General features: G+C 49.2%; 1 protein-coding gene across 1 annotated transcript in view; it reads left to right on the forward strand.

Annotated features, from left to right (window-relative positions):
- Nucleotides 1-13,917, forward strand: part of VANGL1 (VANGL planar cell polarity protein 1) — a 46,307-nt gene extending 32,390 nt beyond the window's left edge. The window contains exons 5-8 of the mRNA XM_063148376.1: nucleotides 1,254-1,387; nucleotides 4,620-4,752; nucleotides 6,628-6,862; nucleotides 8,085-13,917. Coding sequence (XP_063004446.1) covers nucleotides 1,254-1,387; nucleotides 4,620-4,752; nucleotides 6,628-6,862; nucleotides 8,085-8,345 — 763 coding nt within the window. The 3' untranslated portion in view covers nucleotides 8,346-13,917. The remainder of the gene's footprint in view (nucleotides 1-1,253; nucleotides 1,388-4,619; nucleotides 4,753-6,627; nucleotides 6,863-8,084) is intronic.
- The last annotated feature ends 4,132 nt before the right edge of the window (nucleotides 13,918-18,049 follow it).

An 18,049-nucleotide genomic window follows, 5' to 3' on the forward strand; every position in this document is an offset into this window, starting at 1 on the left:
CTTGGGTGTGATGCAGAAGTTTAATATTAGCACAAGGAGCAGGAAAATGTAAATTGCTCCTCCGGGAACACACACGGAATCTGTGGCAGTGCAGAGCACTGAATTTAGGGCTTAATTTGTTAATGTCTTATTTTCCCACGTTACCATTCTTGTAATGATTTCTTCCTGTGCTGTAACATGTGTGAGAACACCTTTTTTGCTTTCCTTCGGAGAGGCTTTGTTGGTGAGTGTGACCTTTCCAATTAACTGGCAACAAATGTGTTGGCAGTTACACTTCAGTTTTGAACGCACAAAAATTGCTTCTAGTGCGGTCCTTGGCAAACTCCCTTTGGCTGAATGGGTGATCCTGGTGACTTGCTGAGAGTGCCGGTGCCACGCTGAGGCACAGAGCCAGGGCAGCTTGGAGAGAGCTGTGTCCTGTTCCTGCATCCTTAAACACCAGAGCCCGGGCTTGTTTTGAAGTGCTGCCCTGTTTGTTGGTAACAGTGCCTACAGACATCTCTCTCCGATGTCAAAATGATCGCAAAGCAAGATACCTCTGGGATGAGCCTTTCCTGCTGCTGGCGCGTGTGTTTGTTTTGCTCCCCTGTGTCGTCATTTTATGTGGAGGCATCCCTTCAAAGGGATGGAGGGAGGAGTGTCGCTGCTCCTCACGTTGTCCCTAGCCAGGGATTTAACAAGCAGTACTGAGTAATCCCGTCTCTGGCAGCCGTGCTCCTCCGGCAGCGATCTTATCTTGCTGTGAAAGCTCGAGAGATCGCACTCTGGTGCTGGGATGGAGGAGGTCCGGGGACCTGGAGGTGACTCACAGGGAAAAGCATCCATCCGGAGCTGGTCCCTCCATCCAGGCCGGCCAGCTGCAGCAAAACCCGTGTGGTGTTGGGGTGTTCAGCCTGAGCGAGGTCTCTGCAGCTCAGGGATTGTACTGAGCTCTTGGTCTGTCATTTCCCGTGCTGCAGGCAGCCTAGTGCTTCACTTTATGTGCTGCCCTTGTTTAGGGATTTCCTGACATCCTCCTATTGAGCTGAGGGCAGAGATACTTATCTTGCATCTCAAATGAAATTTCAGGTCCTAGAGAGAGTAATTAATAGTCTGTGTATTGCACGGTCCTGTAGGTATGACAGCTCTGTTCCATGCAATATCACTATTCTCCCTTCCTTTTTTTTTTTTTTTTTAATATATTTTATGGAAACAAGAGAGCTTATTTCTATCTGAGGGATTTTATCTTATTTTGTTTTTTCTTCTTTCCCCAGCATCCAACGAGCTGCACTGGTGGTTCTGGAAAATTACTACCGAGATTTCACAGTCTACAACCCAGCCTTGTTAACAGCCTCCAAATCCCGAGCAGCCAAGCACATGGCTGGCCTGAAAGTCTACAATGTTGATGGTAGGTGAGGTAAAATGTGATCTCTGAGACTGAGTGGGACGGGGAAGGGCTGGATTTGCTTTATGCTTTGTTATGCACGCATTCTCACCTTTTTGCTTTGCCAAGTCCTTGTCTCTTGCTGGAAATCTTCCTAGCAGTGCTGAGTTTGCCAGTTCCAGATGACTTTACAGATGTGTTTAGCCCACAATAAGGCTTTTGTCTTTGCCAGGTGAAATGGTCAGGTTTTGGGTCGGGTTCAATTGTCATGTGGCTTGACACTTTTCAGCACCACTGCTTGTTTCAAGTAGCCTCTGCTTTTTGTCACCCTTGGGTCGTCTCTTTAGTTGTGATAGGACAATAAACACAACTTTTAACTTAATGAGTTCCCCAGTCGTTTATTGTGCTGCTTTCACATGCAGCCTTCAGGAAGGTGAAGGAGCTGCGGTATAAGCAGCAGTGGCTGATGAAAGCGATGCTCATCAGCCGCAGCCTCAGCACTAAATGAGCCTGGCTCACCCGTGGCCATGGAAATTCACAGATAACGATCCCCATTGAGCTTTGCCTGTTCTACAAACCGTTTTCAAGCTTTGGGGCTTTAGAAAAGGGGATGGATGGGTGGATATGCGGATGCTCTAAGCAGTGAAAACTGGACTTAATAATTTGACACTCTTAAACCCTATCGGTGAAAGCCATGCTTTTTAAGCAGGGTGTGCCCAGCAGCCTTTATACAGGTGCACATTCCTTTGGAGGAGTCAGGGTTGAGTAGCAAAGCTTTTATGGTGAAGGATGGCTGAAGTCGTGTGACAAAATGGGGTAAAGGCACGTCTTGCCCTTGAATTTGTTAGCATTGAAAGGCTTTGAGAGCTGGGAAGAGGAGACTGAAGGGACTTACCTGGGCAAGGTGGCTCCGTGTGCATGGTATGGAGACTGAAAGGTGAAGAATATCTGTCATATTGAAAAACATGAGATGTGATTCTTTTGCTTTCAACAAAGTTTCAGTACCTTATAGGTATGGAATATTTTGTTTTCATTTTCCTTTTTGATTTGTTTGGATTTTTTTCATTTTTGGTGAGTTTCAAAGACCTTTTCCTGAAGGCTTCTCCAACCTCACGCAGCACTCCTGGATCCATAACATTAATTGGAGGTTTAGATCCTTGCAGTGAGATATTCCCATCCTGCCAGAGGAAGGGGAAGGACAGGTTGCCCATCACGTGTCCTTTGCTGCCTGGAGTGCTGCCCTTGGTTGAGTTGTGTTGGAGAGGGGAAGGAATCAGACAAACAGTGCAAACAGAAATGCTGTGTTTTTCTAGAGGTGCAATCATTCATTCCAGCTGCTTGCTCTCAGTGAGGCCTGCTGTAGGGAGGGTGAGGGCCTCCTGATGCCTGGGGTGTCTGCTGGGCTGGCTGCAGGGTGTGCCATTCTGGGCTGGCTGGTCTCCTGCACTGCAGCATCTCTTCAGGAGTTGGTGTGCTCTCTTTTCCTGCAGCACCTGCTGGGACAGGCTCAGAGGAGCACTGTCAGTCTGGTAGAGTGAGTGGCTCAGAAGCTGCTAGCTCATGAGGCTTTGTTAGAAGAGAAGGAACCAGAAGCAAGCTGCAGATGTGGCTGGCAGCCTTTCCAAGTGTCAAGCTTGTGAGCCTGCCAGGGCCTGGAAACTCCTGCCTTCCCTTCTGGGGCAGTACTGGTTGCCTGGGCTGTTCTGTTTGCAATGCTGCTGCCTTTGTGGACATGGAAATCTCAGGCTTAGAAGCATGTCCTTAAGAAGATTCCATCCATCTTACAAAGCAGAGTGTAGTCCTGGCTGCAGCTCATACCCTGGCAGCCTGACAGTCTCTTATACCCTTCTTGTAAAGAGACAGTAATGCTATTAAGGCAGCCTAATTTGTTGACAGCTTTTGTATTTGATACTGCAGCAGCCAGGAAAGAAAAACATATTGCTGTAATCTCTCTTATACAGAGTGGGGAGGTTCACCTTCAAAACCAGGATTTTCATTTCCAGGTATAGTCAATGAGGCAAATTAAAGATGTAACCCAAATTTGGGAGCTAGTGTTTCCCTTGAGTCATATCCTCCATTTCAGGGCTGTCAAACAAAGTCTGAAATGTTTAGAGTCTTAAGAAGCTATTTGTGCTTGTTCTTCCCACTGCTGAGTTTCAGGCTTCTGTCTTGGAATCTGGTTTGGGCTTTTTAGGAAAAAAATTAAAAAGAGTTGCCCTTGCTTGAGCAGAATAATTTTGAGCGTGTCTGTGCAATTGATTTGCCTTAACCACTGCCAGCTGGGGATGTGGGCCACAGCAGTTTGGCACAAATCAGCTCTTGGTGGCTTGGAGTTAGTCCTAGACTACCACTTAGCTTTGGGTAGACCTACCTCTGCCCTCTGTCTGGACAGAAGAGCTTGTAAACTCTTTTGGGACAGCCTTTTTCTTCTCCCTACCTGAAAAGCCAGAGCTGAGGGCTTCATGGGAGAGTTGAAGAACCTACTACTATATTTTAAGGTCACTAGTTAAGGTCTTGTGGTAGACAGCTCTGTGGACTGACTGGGTGTTACAGAGCAGATTGCAGCTTCCCTGTTCCTGTGGCTCTGTTGGATCTGTTAACAGCAGCAGAAGCTCTGAGGACAGGTGCTGCTCAGAGTGCCATGAGAAGCTGCTACACATACAGACCCCATCTTACCCTGTTGTGGGACTGCTGCTCTGCCAGCATCTGCCCTTTTGGGAAACCCCATGCTTTGTCTGAAGGTTACCCTGCTGTCCCTTGCATCCTGTTTCCCCTTCCCGTGAATAACTGTCTGGAGTTTGGCTTTCATTTATTCATCTCCATGTCTCATTATGTTCTTGTGTTTGTCTCTCTCCTCTTTCCAACTTCTCACTTTTTGTGCTCTCACACTGTCTTGATGCTGAAATGTGATATGCTCCAGCTGCCCTTGCCTTCAAACTGAAAGCATATATAATGGGGGGTAAGTTGCATCCTTGGCATGCTCACCTGACTCTGCCTTTGTGTATATTGTGTGAGACCCTCCATCCCAACTAACTTCCCTTGTCCACATGCCAGAAAGCCCTCTCCAAGCCTGTGCTGCCTTGCAGGGATTCTGCCGGAGCTCCTGAGGACCGGGGAAGGGTTTGTAGCTTTGGCTGTGCAGGCTGGAGCCCCAGAGCACAGTGACAGCTGCCCTGGGGTGCTGGTGTGTCCCAGCCCCAGCCCTGTGGCACTGACACCTCCTTTGTCTCCCGTGTGCCCGTCCTTGTCCCCGCAGGCCCGGGTAACAACGCGTCGGGGCAGTCGCGGGCCATGATCGCGGCGGCCGCGCGGCGCAGGGACTCCAGCCACAACGAGCTCTACTACGAGGAGGCCGACCACGAGCGCCGCGTCAGGAAACGCCGCGCCAGGTAAGGCACCTGCCCCTGCTGCTGCTGCTGTGGGGCTGGGCCACGTGGGTGCCCCCAGCCCAGCATGGGGGGCTGGCTGTGAATCTGTCACAGGGAGGGAGCTTGTGGCACACACGTGCATGAGGGATGGTGGCAGCTTGCAGCTGGAATTATCGGAAGAACGGGCATGCAGCTGAGCTCAGGTATACAAGGTGGATAAGCTAATGCAGTGTCTTGGGTTCGGGTGCAGCCCAGTGCTTGACAAGTTTGTAGTTACTTGCTGGAGGAAATCCCATTATTTTTGCTCATGCCTAAGTTTTCAGCTGAAGTAATGCAGGGACATGATCAGTGGAGTGCTTGGTGTTGCCTTTTCGTAGGTGAGGAGAATATTTGTGTTTTGAGGCAGAAAGACTTGACCACAAGCAGTTACATTTTATTTTGAAACATAGATATGTCTTCTGCCAGTCATGCTTAGGCTGCAGAGTTGATACTTTGTTGAGGTGACCTGAGACAGTGCCCCTGTTTGCTCAGGAGCCTAATTGCAGTCTGTAGTTAACATGCCTAACAGCTTGAGGCAAGTTGCTTATGGGCAGGCTTGCAACTGAGCTGTGTTTGGAAGGAATGTGTCAGAACTGGAAGGAGCTGACTTGTTTTGAGTTTTCTTTTGGCAGTTTGTTTCACTGGGAAAGTGCTGGCACTGCGTCCCCTCCTTGCCTGCTTCAGTCTGACCTGTGCTCTGTAGCCTCTGTCTTTTAAGCCCTCTTCCAGCCTCAGAGCAATAGGAAGTTTTAAACTTGCCCTTCTGTGAAGTGTAGCATCCTAACTTGGGCACATCTCCTGTGCTTGCTGAGCTTGGTTAGAGCAACTGCTTAGTCAGAGGGGAAACCATCAGTCACTAGATAAGGCCAGATGTTTCAGGCCAGGAGTTTAAAACTGATTTCCGCCTCCCCCATGTCAAATTAAATAAAATGGGCAAAGATCAGGACTTCTCGTGCTGTTCCTCATGTACAGTATGAATGCAGTATGCTGTACCTCTGCTTGTGGTGAGGCAGCTGCCCCTGGCTTTAAGATGCTTTGGATATTGAGATCATTGTGGACAGTCATTGGTGACTTGAGAGGAAATTAAGTATAAAACAAGTCCTGTCTGAAGGGGCGGAAGAGTTCTGTTGGGTGGCTCTTCCATTATTGTTTTTTCCTCACTAGCTGCAGTGTAGCCCCTCACTTGCAAGTTAGCCCAAAGGAATGAGTGTCATAAGACACCTGTTCCCTTTTATGGTGTGGGCTTCGTGTTTGCTCACCTGTGCCAACACAGGAGTGGTTTGCAGAGGATGCCTTAAGCTACAGTATTAGGAGTGAAGATGGAGGAGTGTTTTCACCCCTGCCTTTCAGTGGAGGGGTGCAGGGCAGTCCTGCTGTGCCCAGAGGGTGGAAATGGGAGAGCAGACTGCGCTTGTGAGCACAGAGTGTCTCGGAGCTGGCTGTGTCCTGGGTGACACTGGGGTGTGGGCAGCCTCCCCCTGGGTGCCTGCCTGTCCTGTGTGCTGGGACTGCTGTACTCAGACCCACGTTAAAGGCCAGGGCAGCTGTGTCTTGTTTGAGTCATGTCGCTCGTGTTCATGCTGTGCTGGCAGAGCCAAGTGCAGTGCTCAGGGCTTTACAACTTTAATCCTGGTTTATGGCCCTCAGTTGCTGAATGGCTTGAGCAAGGAAGGAAGAGCTGCTCTCTACCCCTCAGTCTGTCAGTAGAGAAGATTTTGTGTAAATTGGTGGCAGGCAGTGACTTGATGGCAGGTGGGAACAGGAGCCTTGTAAATCCTGACTCCCAGGCTCTGCCTTAAACACAGGCCCATCCTACTTCTTGTTATGACTCTTGCTGCCCTGATTTTTTTGCTGCAGGCTCGTGGTTGCAGTAGAAGAGGCTTTCACTCACATCAAACGCCTCCAGGCAGAGGAGCAGCAGAAGGCTCCAGGAGAGATGATGGACCCCCGAGAAGCAGCGCAGGCCATCTTCCCCTCCATGGCGAGGGCCCTGCAGAAGTACCTTCGCACCACCCGCCAGCAGCAGTACCACAGCATGGAGAGCATCCTGCAACACCTGTCCTTCTGCATCACCAACAACATGACACCAAAGGTAGTGAATGCTTTCTCTAATGCTGCAGGAGGGAGGGAGAAGGGGGTGGCACATCTGTGTGCGCAGGCAGAACAGAAAGTTGTCAAGGCAGGTGAGTGAAGGCTTTCGTAGTTGCTCCCTGTGAATTGACCAGTGTGGTGTAGGTTGCACCAGGTCTTGAGGGGAAGTAATGTTTCCTCTGCAGCATCTTCTGTCTCCTTTTTTCTGAAAGTGCCTATGAGGTATTTGTTCTTGAATCCAATTTAGCAAAGGAAATGCTTAATAAATGTTTGAAAGGGTGGCTTTGAGTCACAGGAGTTTTCCCAGCTGGCTTCTGGTAGCAGGATGATGCAGGTGGCAACCTGCAAAGGATCTTGTTGGTTTTCTGCCCCCTCTGCCTTGCTGCATTTTGGACTGCTAATGATTGCCTAAATCTCCGTCTCTCTGACAGTGTTTCTAATTCATGAGCTGCTTGATCAATCATAGTTTGCTGCTTCATGCCTAGGCTGTGACTGTTGACTTGCAGGCATGGGGAAGGACTGAATGATAAGAGGAAAGGGTTACACAGTTCCCTTCCCACGCTCTACCTTCCTTTCTAAGAACACCCCCAGTCCTAGAGAAGGGTTTATTCCTGGACATTCACCCACGACTTACTGCAGTAAGAGCAGAAATGCTGTCAAGAGATGGGGCTTAGCACCCTCTCACTGTGAGCCGCCTGGGACCTTGCCCAGGTATGCAAGGGGATTTCTGCTGCCATTAGGATTGCAGAGGGACTTCAAAATACAAGCAAGGTCAAATGGCATTTTGCATTCTGTTTTCAGTTTTGCACCCTCAGGCTGAAAACACGGAGACATCTGTTTACCACCTTAGCTTGGCCTGAAGGAGAGAGCCACTGTCCTGTCTGGGACTGTAGTTTTGGGATCGGTTATAGGGCTGGTAGGGGAGAAATTACCTCTGCTCTACTGAACTGCTGCCAGATGGCTGTGCTGATGGCAGAAGTCAGGGCTATAACTTTGCAAACTTGCTGGGATGAATTGAAAGAGGATCTCCTGATGTTTGTGTCTCCTCCTGGGCCTGAAAAGCTGAGAGGGACTGGGGAGAAGATGTCTTCTGAAGTGTTAAAGCCGAAACAATTTGCAGCATGGCAAGCCCGTGCTCGCGGCGCCGTATTTGGGGCTTGGGGCTGGGAGGAGAGCAGGGCGAGTTGTGGGGCTGGTGCTAACGCATGTCCTGCTCTTGGCAGGCATTCCTGGAGCGTTACCTCAACCCAGGCCCAACCCTCCAGTACGACAGGGATCGCTGGTTCTCCAAGCAGTGGACGCTGGTCAGCGAGGAAGCGGTCACAAGCGGCTTGCAAGACGGCGTCGTGTTTGTCCTCAAGTGCTTGGACTTCAGCCTTGTTGTTAATGTGAAAAAAATCCCCTTCATCAAACTCTCAGAAGAGTTCATAGACCCTAAATCTCATAAATTTGTCCTCCGCTTACAGTCTGAGACTTCAGTCTAAGGGATTTTGAGGGTGGGTTGTTGGGAGATTTTTATTTTTGTTTTTTTTTTTTTCAATATTGTGCTTTTGGGTTTAATTTCCCCAATGCTGACTGAAACTGGCAGATGATGGACCAGTAATATTTGACCATCTGCACTTTATTTGGAAAGGGGAGGGGGGAGTTGGGATATCTTATCTAGGAAGAAGTATCTTAAGAGGCAACAGGGCGACTTGGCTCAGTTAGCTCAGCCTTGGAGACAGAACAGATTTTTTTCTTGGCCCCTCTTTCCAGGCATCCTGTAAATGTCACGCTCTCTTTCTCTGCACGGCTGCAGTGTCAGAGTTGTTGCTGGAGCGCTGCCTTACACCGTGCACGCCTGCACCCTTGTGTCTCTGCTCTTGCCACCTGTGGCTGCTCCTGGGGGCTCATTGCTCACCTGTCCCTCACAGAAATCTCCTGGCACAGGGTGCCACAGTCCCTGCTCACCTGGGGAGGAGGGAATATCAAAGGGTGGGGGTGTGAGGGGACTTTTATTCTTTATTCTTCTTATCCTCCTTGCCACGTGCCTCTTCTGTCAGTGCCAGACCTGTATGGGCATAATGGGATGGTTTCACCCTCTGTGAAATTGCTTGTCTTGAACTGGATCAGCCCATTTGCAGTTCTTCAATTTATCTTTTTTTCCTTATTCAGTGCTTGTTAGTTAAGTTGTTCTTCATGTCACGGCTCCCTGCTACCTCTCCCCTGCTTTTCTCTGTCCTGCTTGTCAGCATCTCTCTCAGGCAGGCCCAAGGCTTCCTCTCTGTCTCCTCTGGCTTTCTGAATGTTTCTCCAGGCACTGCTGCTTACTTTTGCACCTGCAAAGACTGTGTATTTGCACTGGGACAGGGTCAGTAAGTAGCTGGCTGCTCCTTAGATAAATCACAGACCCTCCCTACGTCTGACAGCCTCTTTGAGGGGAAGGGGGTGCAGGCAGGAATGTGCCCCTCCCTCTCTAGCCAGCTTCAAGTGTGTCTGGAGAAAAGAGGGGCAAAAACACTTTCTTCAGGAGAACAGCCAGGGAAAGGCTGACCTCTGCCCCATTCACTTGCTTTGGAGAACTGTTGTGCTCTGAAAACACTGCAGTGTCCTTCCACACCGTACGCCTTCAGCTGTAGCTAAGAAATACCAAACAATGCCTAAATGTTGAAAATCTGCCTGCCTTTCTTGGCCTTGCTGTGCTGTGGGAGTTTCTGCTCAGCGTTGGGATCTGCTTCTGAGGATGCAGTTTTGTCTGTGAGGCTGCCTTGGCCCACCAGTGCAGCTTTCATGTGTGAATTTAGTCACACCTGAGTTTGGAAGGTTTGTTTTTAATGGCGAGCCCAAATCAGTGTCTGAAGTGTGATTGCCAGCACAGAGCATGGAGTGACTGGAGCCAGCTGCAAGGCTGGCAGTGACCTGAAGGTCCCTTGAGATCCATGTGAATGTAAATGATCAATTTATTCTGCTCAGTCTTTTGCCATGCAAATATTCCTTATCGGGCAGGATCTAGCCTGCCCTCCGTATGGATGTCTTAACCAGGAAGGCCCTAATTCCAGCAGTGTGTCAGTCAGTGCTTTTCATTGTCAGCCTGCACAGTCTTCTGAGGAGCCCCTCCTGTCCCTTTTGGCCTTTCCCAGCCCTTCCCATGGCAGGCATGGGCTGGCTGGTGTCCATGGGGAGCAGCCACCTTAAACAGGGATGCTGGGAACAGGGCAGGAGGGTCCATCCTCTTCCAGCTTCAGCAGCAGTGGAGAGGCATGTGCAACAGTTCTCTTGGGATCAAGGGAGAACCTGGGTGAGTGAGGGTCCAAAGTGCTGATTGCCCATCCAAGTGACACTTGTAGTTTCCTGCACCTTTCTTACAAGCACGTGGTTGTTTCCTGGGCCCTTTTTTAGTCCGTGTATTGTGCCAGATGTGGTTGTAAAGAAACTGGATGGCACGGCCCATGATGGGATTAGGCCCTTTGCCCTTAAAGGATGAGAAGTAGGTAGTGTTTTCCCCTCTTTAAGCTCAGTGTTTGGATTTTTTGGCAGATCAGGCTTTCTGGTAGTCTGTATGAGGACTCCTTTATTGACTGTGGCCTTCGCAGTGTTTTACTTTGAAAAAATATGTTGGTTTATTACTTTGATAGAAACAAAAAAAGGAAGGTGAACATAAAGTATCTTACACTTGGCTCTACTGAAGATCCCTACACCTGGCTTTTATGATGTGCATAACCAGCAGGGTGGGAGAGACTGGGAGTAGCTTGGGAGACTGTGAAACGCTTAATACCTGTGTGGAGGCTACTGCCTGTGGCTGAGTTGGCTCATTTCTGTGAAGCCAGAACAAGAACCACCTTGCCAAGGGCTTGGGTGTGCCCTGTGTGTGAGAGCACCTTGTCACAGGCACATCTGCAAAACTTTTTTACTTTCCCAGGATTTCCTTCCCCTTTCCTTTTCCCTGCCCTGTGAGGAGGGGTTGTCTGACAGTATCTGCTCAGGAAACTCATGTCTTAATTTTGTTAAATCCTTTAACACATGGAGAACCAGACGGAAGCAGCGTGTGCTCAGTCTGGGCCTGCTTCTTCATCTTTGTGCTGTGGTTCAACCCTGCCTTTTCTGCCTGCTGCCAAAAAGGACACTGTCAGCAGGGGCCAACTCCTACATTGAATGCTCTTCCTTATATCAGCAGCATGAATGCTTTGCCTGATGAAATCTGAAGGAGAGGACTCTCTCAGAGGTCTCTTTAGAGGTGCAGCTGCTTAGAGGTGAGGACAGACTGAAAGGGGAATCATGATTCCTGCATAGTCCCTGTTCTGATATTTCTAGTGACATTTTTCGGGGTCTCTCTTGCTTCCCTTCTCCATGCAAAATCAGGGGACCACTGTCATACCTACCTCACTGGGGTGTTGTGAGGCTAAACTCAACTTGCTTTCAAGTGCTTTGAGATGCACGGTTGGATCTGTGGCATCTGTAGGAATTCAAACTCTGTGAAAAATACTGAGCGGTGAGTGCGCACTGGTTTGTTTAACTCTGTTTATAGCCAGCTAATGAGTAAGAATGGAGTCATAGGGAATGAAGCTCTGATCCAATTCCTGCAGCCCTTACTTCTGCCAAGCTTGCCAAGAGCTGAGCATAAATACAACTTGGAGGGTTTGCCAGCCAAGTGCAGGCTGTTCCTCCGAATGCCTCTCCTATCCTGCACTGTCTCCTTGCACATGTTTTCCTTCCTCTCTTCCAGTCTGGATGTTTGTACCTGGTTGGGAATTGTGGGGGGGTTTATTAGATTTCAGATGGTTTTTTAACTTTTTTAACATCGTCCTGTTGGTGATGGAATGGTCAGTGTCCCCTTTGGAGATGATCCTTGCACTGGACGTCCTTCACTGGGAGCTGAACCATTTGATAGGGTGCTGTGCTGCCCAGCCAGGAGTGGTGGTGCCCCACTCCTCTCTTCCATGTTGGCACATTTCCTGTAACTCAAGTATGCTGTAACTTAAGTGCTACTTTAAAGGCTTTGGGTTTTTTCCCTCTTGGATTTGGTTACAGCCTAAATCCAAAGCCATGCTGAGATCTTGCAAAACCAGATGCAGCTGAGACTTTCAAGTGTTCTAGAGCAGATGGAAATGGCTGTGGGTTTCCATGAAAGCTGGCTTTCTCTTTCCTGGCTATAAATTGAAATATTTGAATTTCTTGCAGCTTCCAGGAGTGTAGGGGCAGATACTACTCTTAATACTTTGCCAGTTCTGTAACTGGGCATGGGCAGGTGTTGTTGTCACATCTGTTGGCCTCTCACTGCCGTGTGACTTCAGCTGTGGGTGGGTGCAGACTCTGTGAGGCTGCCCTGGGTCTCAGTGCCCTTTCCCACACCTGGAAGCTGAGCAGGCAGCACTCTTGGAAGTGTAAGCATTGTAGCACTCCCCTCCAAAGCGAATCTGCAGGGCTGGGAGGTGTTGAGGCTGCACTTGGAGGCTTGGAGGCAGTGCACAGGAAGGCTCAAGTTTGGAGATCTGAACAAATCCCAACCCTTATTAAGCCTCCAGACCTTTTCCTTTGGGATGGGGCTCTCTGTGCAACGCCTTGGGAATCTGCAGTTGCAGATTCCTGAGTTCAGCCAAAAGCTGTATGGAAGAAATACCTGGAGCTGGTCCTGCCCCACATAAGTAACTTTGAAAGGTCTTGTTTGAGATGTGCTCACTTCCAACACTTGCTGCTGAAGAAACTGAAAAGATCCATAACTTGCTAAACATGGAAACCTATTCAAGCCAATTTCATCTTGCTCACCCAAACTTCTAATTCTGCCCTTTTCAAAGGGTAAACAAAAGTCTTGCAGTCTTCTGCAACAGTGCTGTAGTCTGGTCCCACGCTGGCTCCTCACATGGGCTCAGTGCTGCCCAGCTGCTCATGAGGTGTGTGTGCAGGTGTTTTCTCATTCAGCTTGTGTGTGTCTGTGTGCTTTTCCCCTCTGGTGTGCACATTATATGTGTTTCAAGCCTCAAGCCAGACTTGGTGGCTCAGTGTTTTAGCTGTCCTTAAGAAGGAAGTGCTCTTGGAATTGAGCTGGTTTTAGAAAACAAAAAAAAAAAAAAAAAAAAAAAGAAAAAGGAAACTCCCCAAATTTCTGTTCTGAAAGAGATGGCTTTGGGCCATGATGTCTCCTGCAGGAGTGTGCATCCTCCTGCCTTCAGGCTGCTGCCTCCCATCAGTGATCACCAAAAGTCCAAAAGTTGCCGTTTCCGACAGCTGTGAGTGGTGCGGATCGCTCTGGGCCCATGCAGAGCGGTGCAGCTGGCATTGCCCGTCCTCTGTTGGCATTGCCTGCCCCTCTGCTGGCATTACCTGTCCCTCTGCTGGCACTGCCCACCCCTCTGCTGGCACTGCCTGCCCCTCTGCCTCCCTCCAGCACTGTTTTATCCCTGGTGCACATGGAGCCCTGTGGGCAGCAGGCAGCCGGCCCTGCCCTGGGTGTGCTCTGCCCAGGGAGGGAGGGAGGGGATCTTTCCTTCCTTCCCTCTGGCTGCTTCCTGGGCACCTCTCACCAGCACTGACAATGCTTGGGGGTATCTCCTGTGTGCACAGTGGGGAGATGCTGTGGCCACTATACCTGAACAGGCATTACTGTGAAGGAATCTTACACTCTCCTGTGCCTGTTTCTTTGATTCAGCATTATTGTGTCTTGGGGAAGGGGGTGGGAGCAAAATGCCCTTCCCTCACCCTCCTTTATCACTGTGTAATACTTTTTCTACACACACTGTGTATAGTAAGAAGGGTTTTGCCAAGGTTTTCTAATTAATAGACACTAACCAGCATTTCTTTCTCTTTTCTCTTCTTTGCACATGTGACTTTAACTGCAGTGGTACATGGTCTTTCTGTTCTTTTCTAATTGTGAACTTAAGTAAGCAAATTCCTGGTGTCTGTGACATTAATGCACTGTGGGTTTAGCCTTGTAAATTGTTCTGTTCCAAGCTGGGTTCTCTTAAGTTATAGCTGGATGGGGTTTTGTTGTTTTTTAAACTGAAACATAAAACCGTTTTACACTTTGCATATTTTGTACAGTAAAATTCTGGAAATAAACTGAAACCAGATTTGATTGTCCCACTCCTTTCTCTTACCCTTTCAGATGAAAAAGCTCTTCTGGTCTTCAAGCATTCCTTAGCTGTGGGCAGGAGGGGCCCTCCAAACGTGTGGTTTAGCTTTTTTGAGGCTGCCTTTTTGTCACCCTCATTTCTAGGCATTTCTGGTCTGCCCTGCCACGGTAAAATGCAAACTCATTTATCACTCTTGAAGGAAGACTGCTAAGTGACTGCTTTGAACACCTGAAATCTCAAATGATGGGGAGCAAATGCAGCTGGGGAAGTGGGGTGGTGGGGGGGCATGACTGGAGTGGGAACAGGTTTTTCTGCCTCCTGTGTTCTCATAATTTGCACACAAATTATGAAGTGCAGGATTCACTGCAGAGTTCCTTATTTGGCTCTGGTGGGGAGGAGGAGTGGTGAGAGGCAGAAAAGCCAGTGCCCCTTGTTTGTGTGGATGCAAGCCTGTGCTCTGCTAAAAAAAGGTGCAGGGAATCTCACCTCAACAGCATCTCTGGGTGTGGCTTTCCCCACCATCAGTTTCCATCTCTGGCCCACCAAGAGCTCAGAAAGATCAAGCAGCTGAGCCCAATGAAATGTGGGAGCAATTTTTTTGTCTAGATGTTCTTTGGTGCCCCCTCTTCAGGCCAGCCCAGCAGATCTCCTTGGTGGCTTCAGCTGCTGGGAAAATGCGCAGGATGCTGCTCTTCGGTGAAAAAGAGTGCAGCAGTTGTGTAGATAAGCAGCACAGACATAAATGCCTGTGGAGAGAAACAGCCACGTGGGTAAATCTTTGCTGGTGTTTGGGCTAGAGAGAGCTGAACTAAGGCCTGGGAGGAAGCAGGAAGGGTGGGATGGGGCTGTGCTCTGTTCTGCCTCCTGCCCTCCCTTGATCTTTGCTTTTGATCTGTCCCTCTCATCCCACTGGTGCTTTGGCAGTGCCCAGCACTGCAGTGTTTGCAGGTCAGCTCCCAGAGATGGCCAGGAAAGGGAAGGGCACTGCTGCTGCCCTGCAGAGGCTGAGATGGGGCTGCAGCCCTTGCTGGTGCCCTCCTGCCCACCAGAGGAAGAGCTGACTTGTTGGACCCGAGCCCTGGAGGAAAGGCTCTGTGGGAGTTGGCCTCAGGTGTGTCATGGGAAGGTGAAAGCAGCAGGAATTTGGCATAAACAAGACACGGGGCTTGTCAGCCTCGTTCCAGGCTCTAAGCCTTGAGAGCTGTGTCTTTACATGTGAGTTCAGCATGCTCTGTTTCATTTCTGGGGTAGTGCTGCTACCAAATCTACACCTGACTGCTGCCAGCTGTGGCGCTTTCCGTCCTGCTGTGGAAGCTGATGGAAGGAACAGGCTTTGCCAGAGGGACCAGTTCCCTTGGCCTTCTCCCAGAGCTCACATACCTGAATCATAAAGGGCTGTGGTATGTAGCTCAGCAGAAATTAGACCTCAGGGAGCTGATCTGGTTTGGTCAAGTCTTTTCACTGAAGTTGCTCAGACCTTTGAGGTGTGGTGGAGCCTCAGGTGCAACGTTGGGTTATGTATTACAGACCCAAACCTCTGACAGAAAGGGAATGGAGGTTTTTACTGGGAAAAACCAATCACTTGGAGGGATCTGGCATCCTGAACCAGAGGTAAGCACCTTTTGCCTGAGGGACACACTGGACTTAAGGAGGACATGGCTCTCCTGCAGTGCCCTTCTTGACCATATGGGCATAGGACCCTGGGTGCCCTGGCACAGCACCAAGCACTGCTGTGGGTGTTTGGTGGCTGAGCTGTGGCTTAATTCACATGAATTCACATGATTGGTTCTGGTAGGTGATGGGACCAGGCCTCACAGCTGTGGACACCGAGAAAACATCATCTGTGGGGAGTGAAGTAGGAATCTGTGGGGCAAAGAGGCCACATCCAGTCAGGTCATAGCAAATGGGGTAAGAAAGGGATTTGTCACCTGCAGCAACTGGCTCCAGAGCCTTACTTAAAGCACTAGCAGCACCTCACCATGTGATATTGTTAGCTGAATTAATAGTTCAGTGAGACACCTGGCAGTGGAGGTCAGCAGGGCTTCAGACCCCTAAACACCTCCTGGTGCAATGAACTGGCTCTGCTGTCTCAGCCCCAGGTCTCAGCTCCTGGGAGGTACAGGAGGGGTTGAACACAAGGGTTTCCAAGGGGTCCTGGAGCTCAGAACAGGTGGGGTAGGTGCAAGGGAAGGGGAGCTCTCAGCAGGACATGGTGTCTCACAACAGCGTCCAGGAAGGGAAGGTATACTGGGAGTTGGCTGAGCACAATGCTTTGATTTGGCTTTCAACAGCTCTCCCGAGTTTATGTTGGACTGGGAAGGAGATGGGTTTAGGTTACAGTCCTTTCCGGCACTGACAGATAATCCACTGGGGCAAGGACATCCATTCCCTTTCCACGTGTGCATCCATGGACTGCTGGGTCAGGAGGTGCTGAGAGAAAAGCGAGCACTGAGCACAAGGTGTCTGCAGAAGCAGGGATGGTGGAGTGGGGTGATGGCATATGCATAAATCATTAGCTGTGAACAAGGTTCCCCGGGTTGCTTTGAAAGCTGTAACAAGTTTTGCGGCCCTGCTGTGAGCTGGTGTGCTAGTTTATGGTGCTAGCAAAGTGGGGAGTACCTTAAACGGGAAGAAAGCTGTTTTCCTGTTTGTCCCCATCTCCCTGTCCCTCTCCATAATGATCTTGTAAAAGGTTGTGGGGTGTTTGGGTTTTCCCCCCCACCTACTGCTCACATCGTAGTCTGTGTTCAGGTTGGAGCGTGCTGCAAAACTGCTCCAAGCCCTGAGCTGATCCTCCCTTCCTCCAGAACCTGGGGACTGGAATGAGGACACTGGACAGGACCTGGGGCTTGCTCTGGTCCCAGCTCAGTTAATGTGAACAGCCTGGGGCCCCCAGGAGCCCTCCATGGTGGCACTGCTGCTTGGTGGCCTCCCAAAGTCCGAGGGTGCTGCCTACTGGAGAAGGGGAACCAGTGCTTGCTGCAGAGAGCTCAGCCAGAACAGAGGGAGCAGTCGCTCTTTGGGCTCTGGGTGGGCAGCACTAAGTACAGCTTAAAGAGGAAGGAGGAAGAAAATTTTTGCCTTGTGAATGTGCATCTGAGGTAGCTCAATGCATCCACCTTGATTATATATCAAAATATGGAGCCAAGAAGCAAAGACTCAAGAGAGACAGTGACACAAGGCAGTGTCAAGTCAGTAGGAGAGACTTTAGAGATTAGGGTGTGGGTTTTCCCTCCAGCATCCTTAGGAACATGAAGGCATAAATATTAAAAAAAAACCCCTGAGACACCACAAATTGCTCTAGGCATGAAGCTACTCTGTAAATTGAAACATTTTAAGTCTCTTTCAAAGGCAAGAATTAGGTTTACAAATGTTTAAGCATCTAGTCTTGCTTGTCTTTTTTTCCTTTTTTTTTTCCTTATTTAAAAAGGTAGCACAAATTAAAAGTGGATGCATGGGGAGAAGGGAGATGTGTTTGACAAAACACATTTGATTCAGCCTCCTTGAAAGTTTTAGGAGACATTTAGAATGGTATGGCCCTTTGGACCTCTCTTCAGCACAAGTCAGATGCTGTGGGCATGCTTTAGAACAGGGAACAAGAAGGAACTGATTATATCTGAGCCACAGATGTGAAACAGATCTGCAAACCTTTTAGCTTCTATTTTGTAAAAGCTCATTCTTGAGTACTAATAATACCAGATCCTACAGTTGATTATAATTTTGCTTTGTAAGTGGTTGTGAGAAACTGGTTTAGTAATTCAGTAACTAGACTGTGGGAAGCTGGGCAAATTCCTTTAGCAACTTCATCTTGTGGGGACTAAAATGTTCCTCAAACATTTAGCTACTTTTGTTGTTCAATAACCTCTCTCTTTGTCACTGGCAAGAGCAGTGAATTTGAACGTTCTTCGAATGTTGAATTGAATTTTAAAGCAAAAATCAAAATCCAACACCAGGCAAATTTCAGGGCTGCTCTCTGGTCAAATATCACTTTATTTTCCAGCCATGCTACTGAGGGAGAGAGCTGGTTCAAGCTGGGCTTTCTCCAAATCCAGAAGCACATGAGGTTGCCCATGGCTCTGTAAGTGCTTTCCCACCCACGGCCAAGGGAAGGCTCAGTCAGGACAGCCTCTGGGAGTCTCTGG

The sequence above is a fragment of the Melospiza melodia genome, chromosome 2 (assembly GCF_035770615.1).
Source record: "Melospiza melodia melodia isolate bMelMel2 chromosome 2, bMelMel2.pri, whole genome shotgun sequence".
NCBI classification, from domain to species: Eukaryota; Metazoa; Chordata; class Aves; order Passeriformes; family Passerellidae; genus Melospiza; species Melospiza melodia.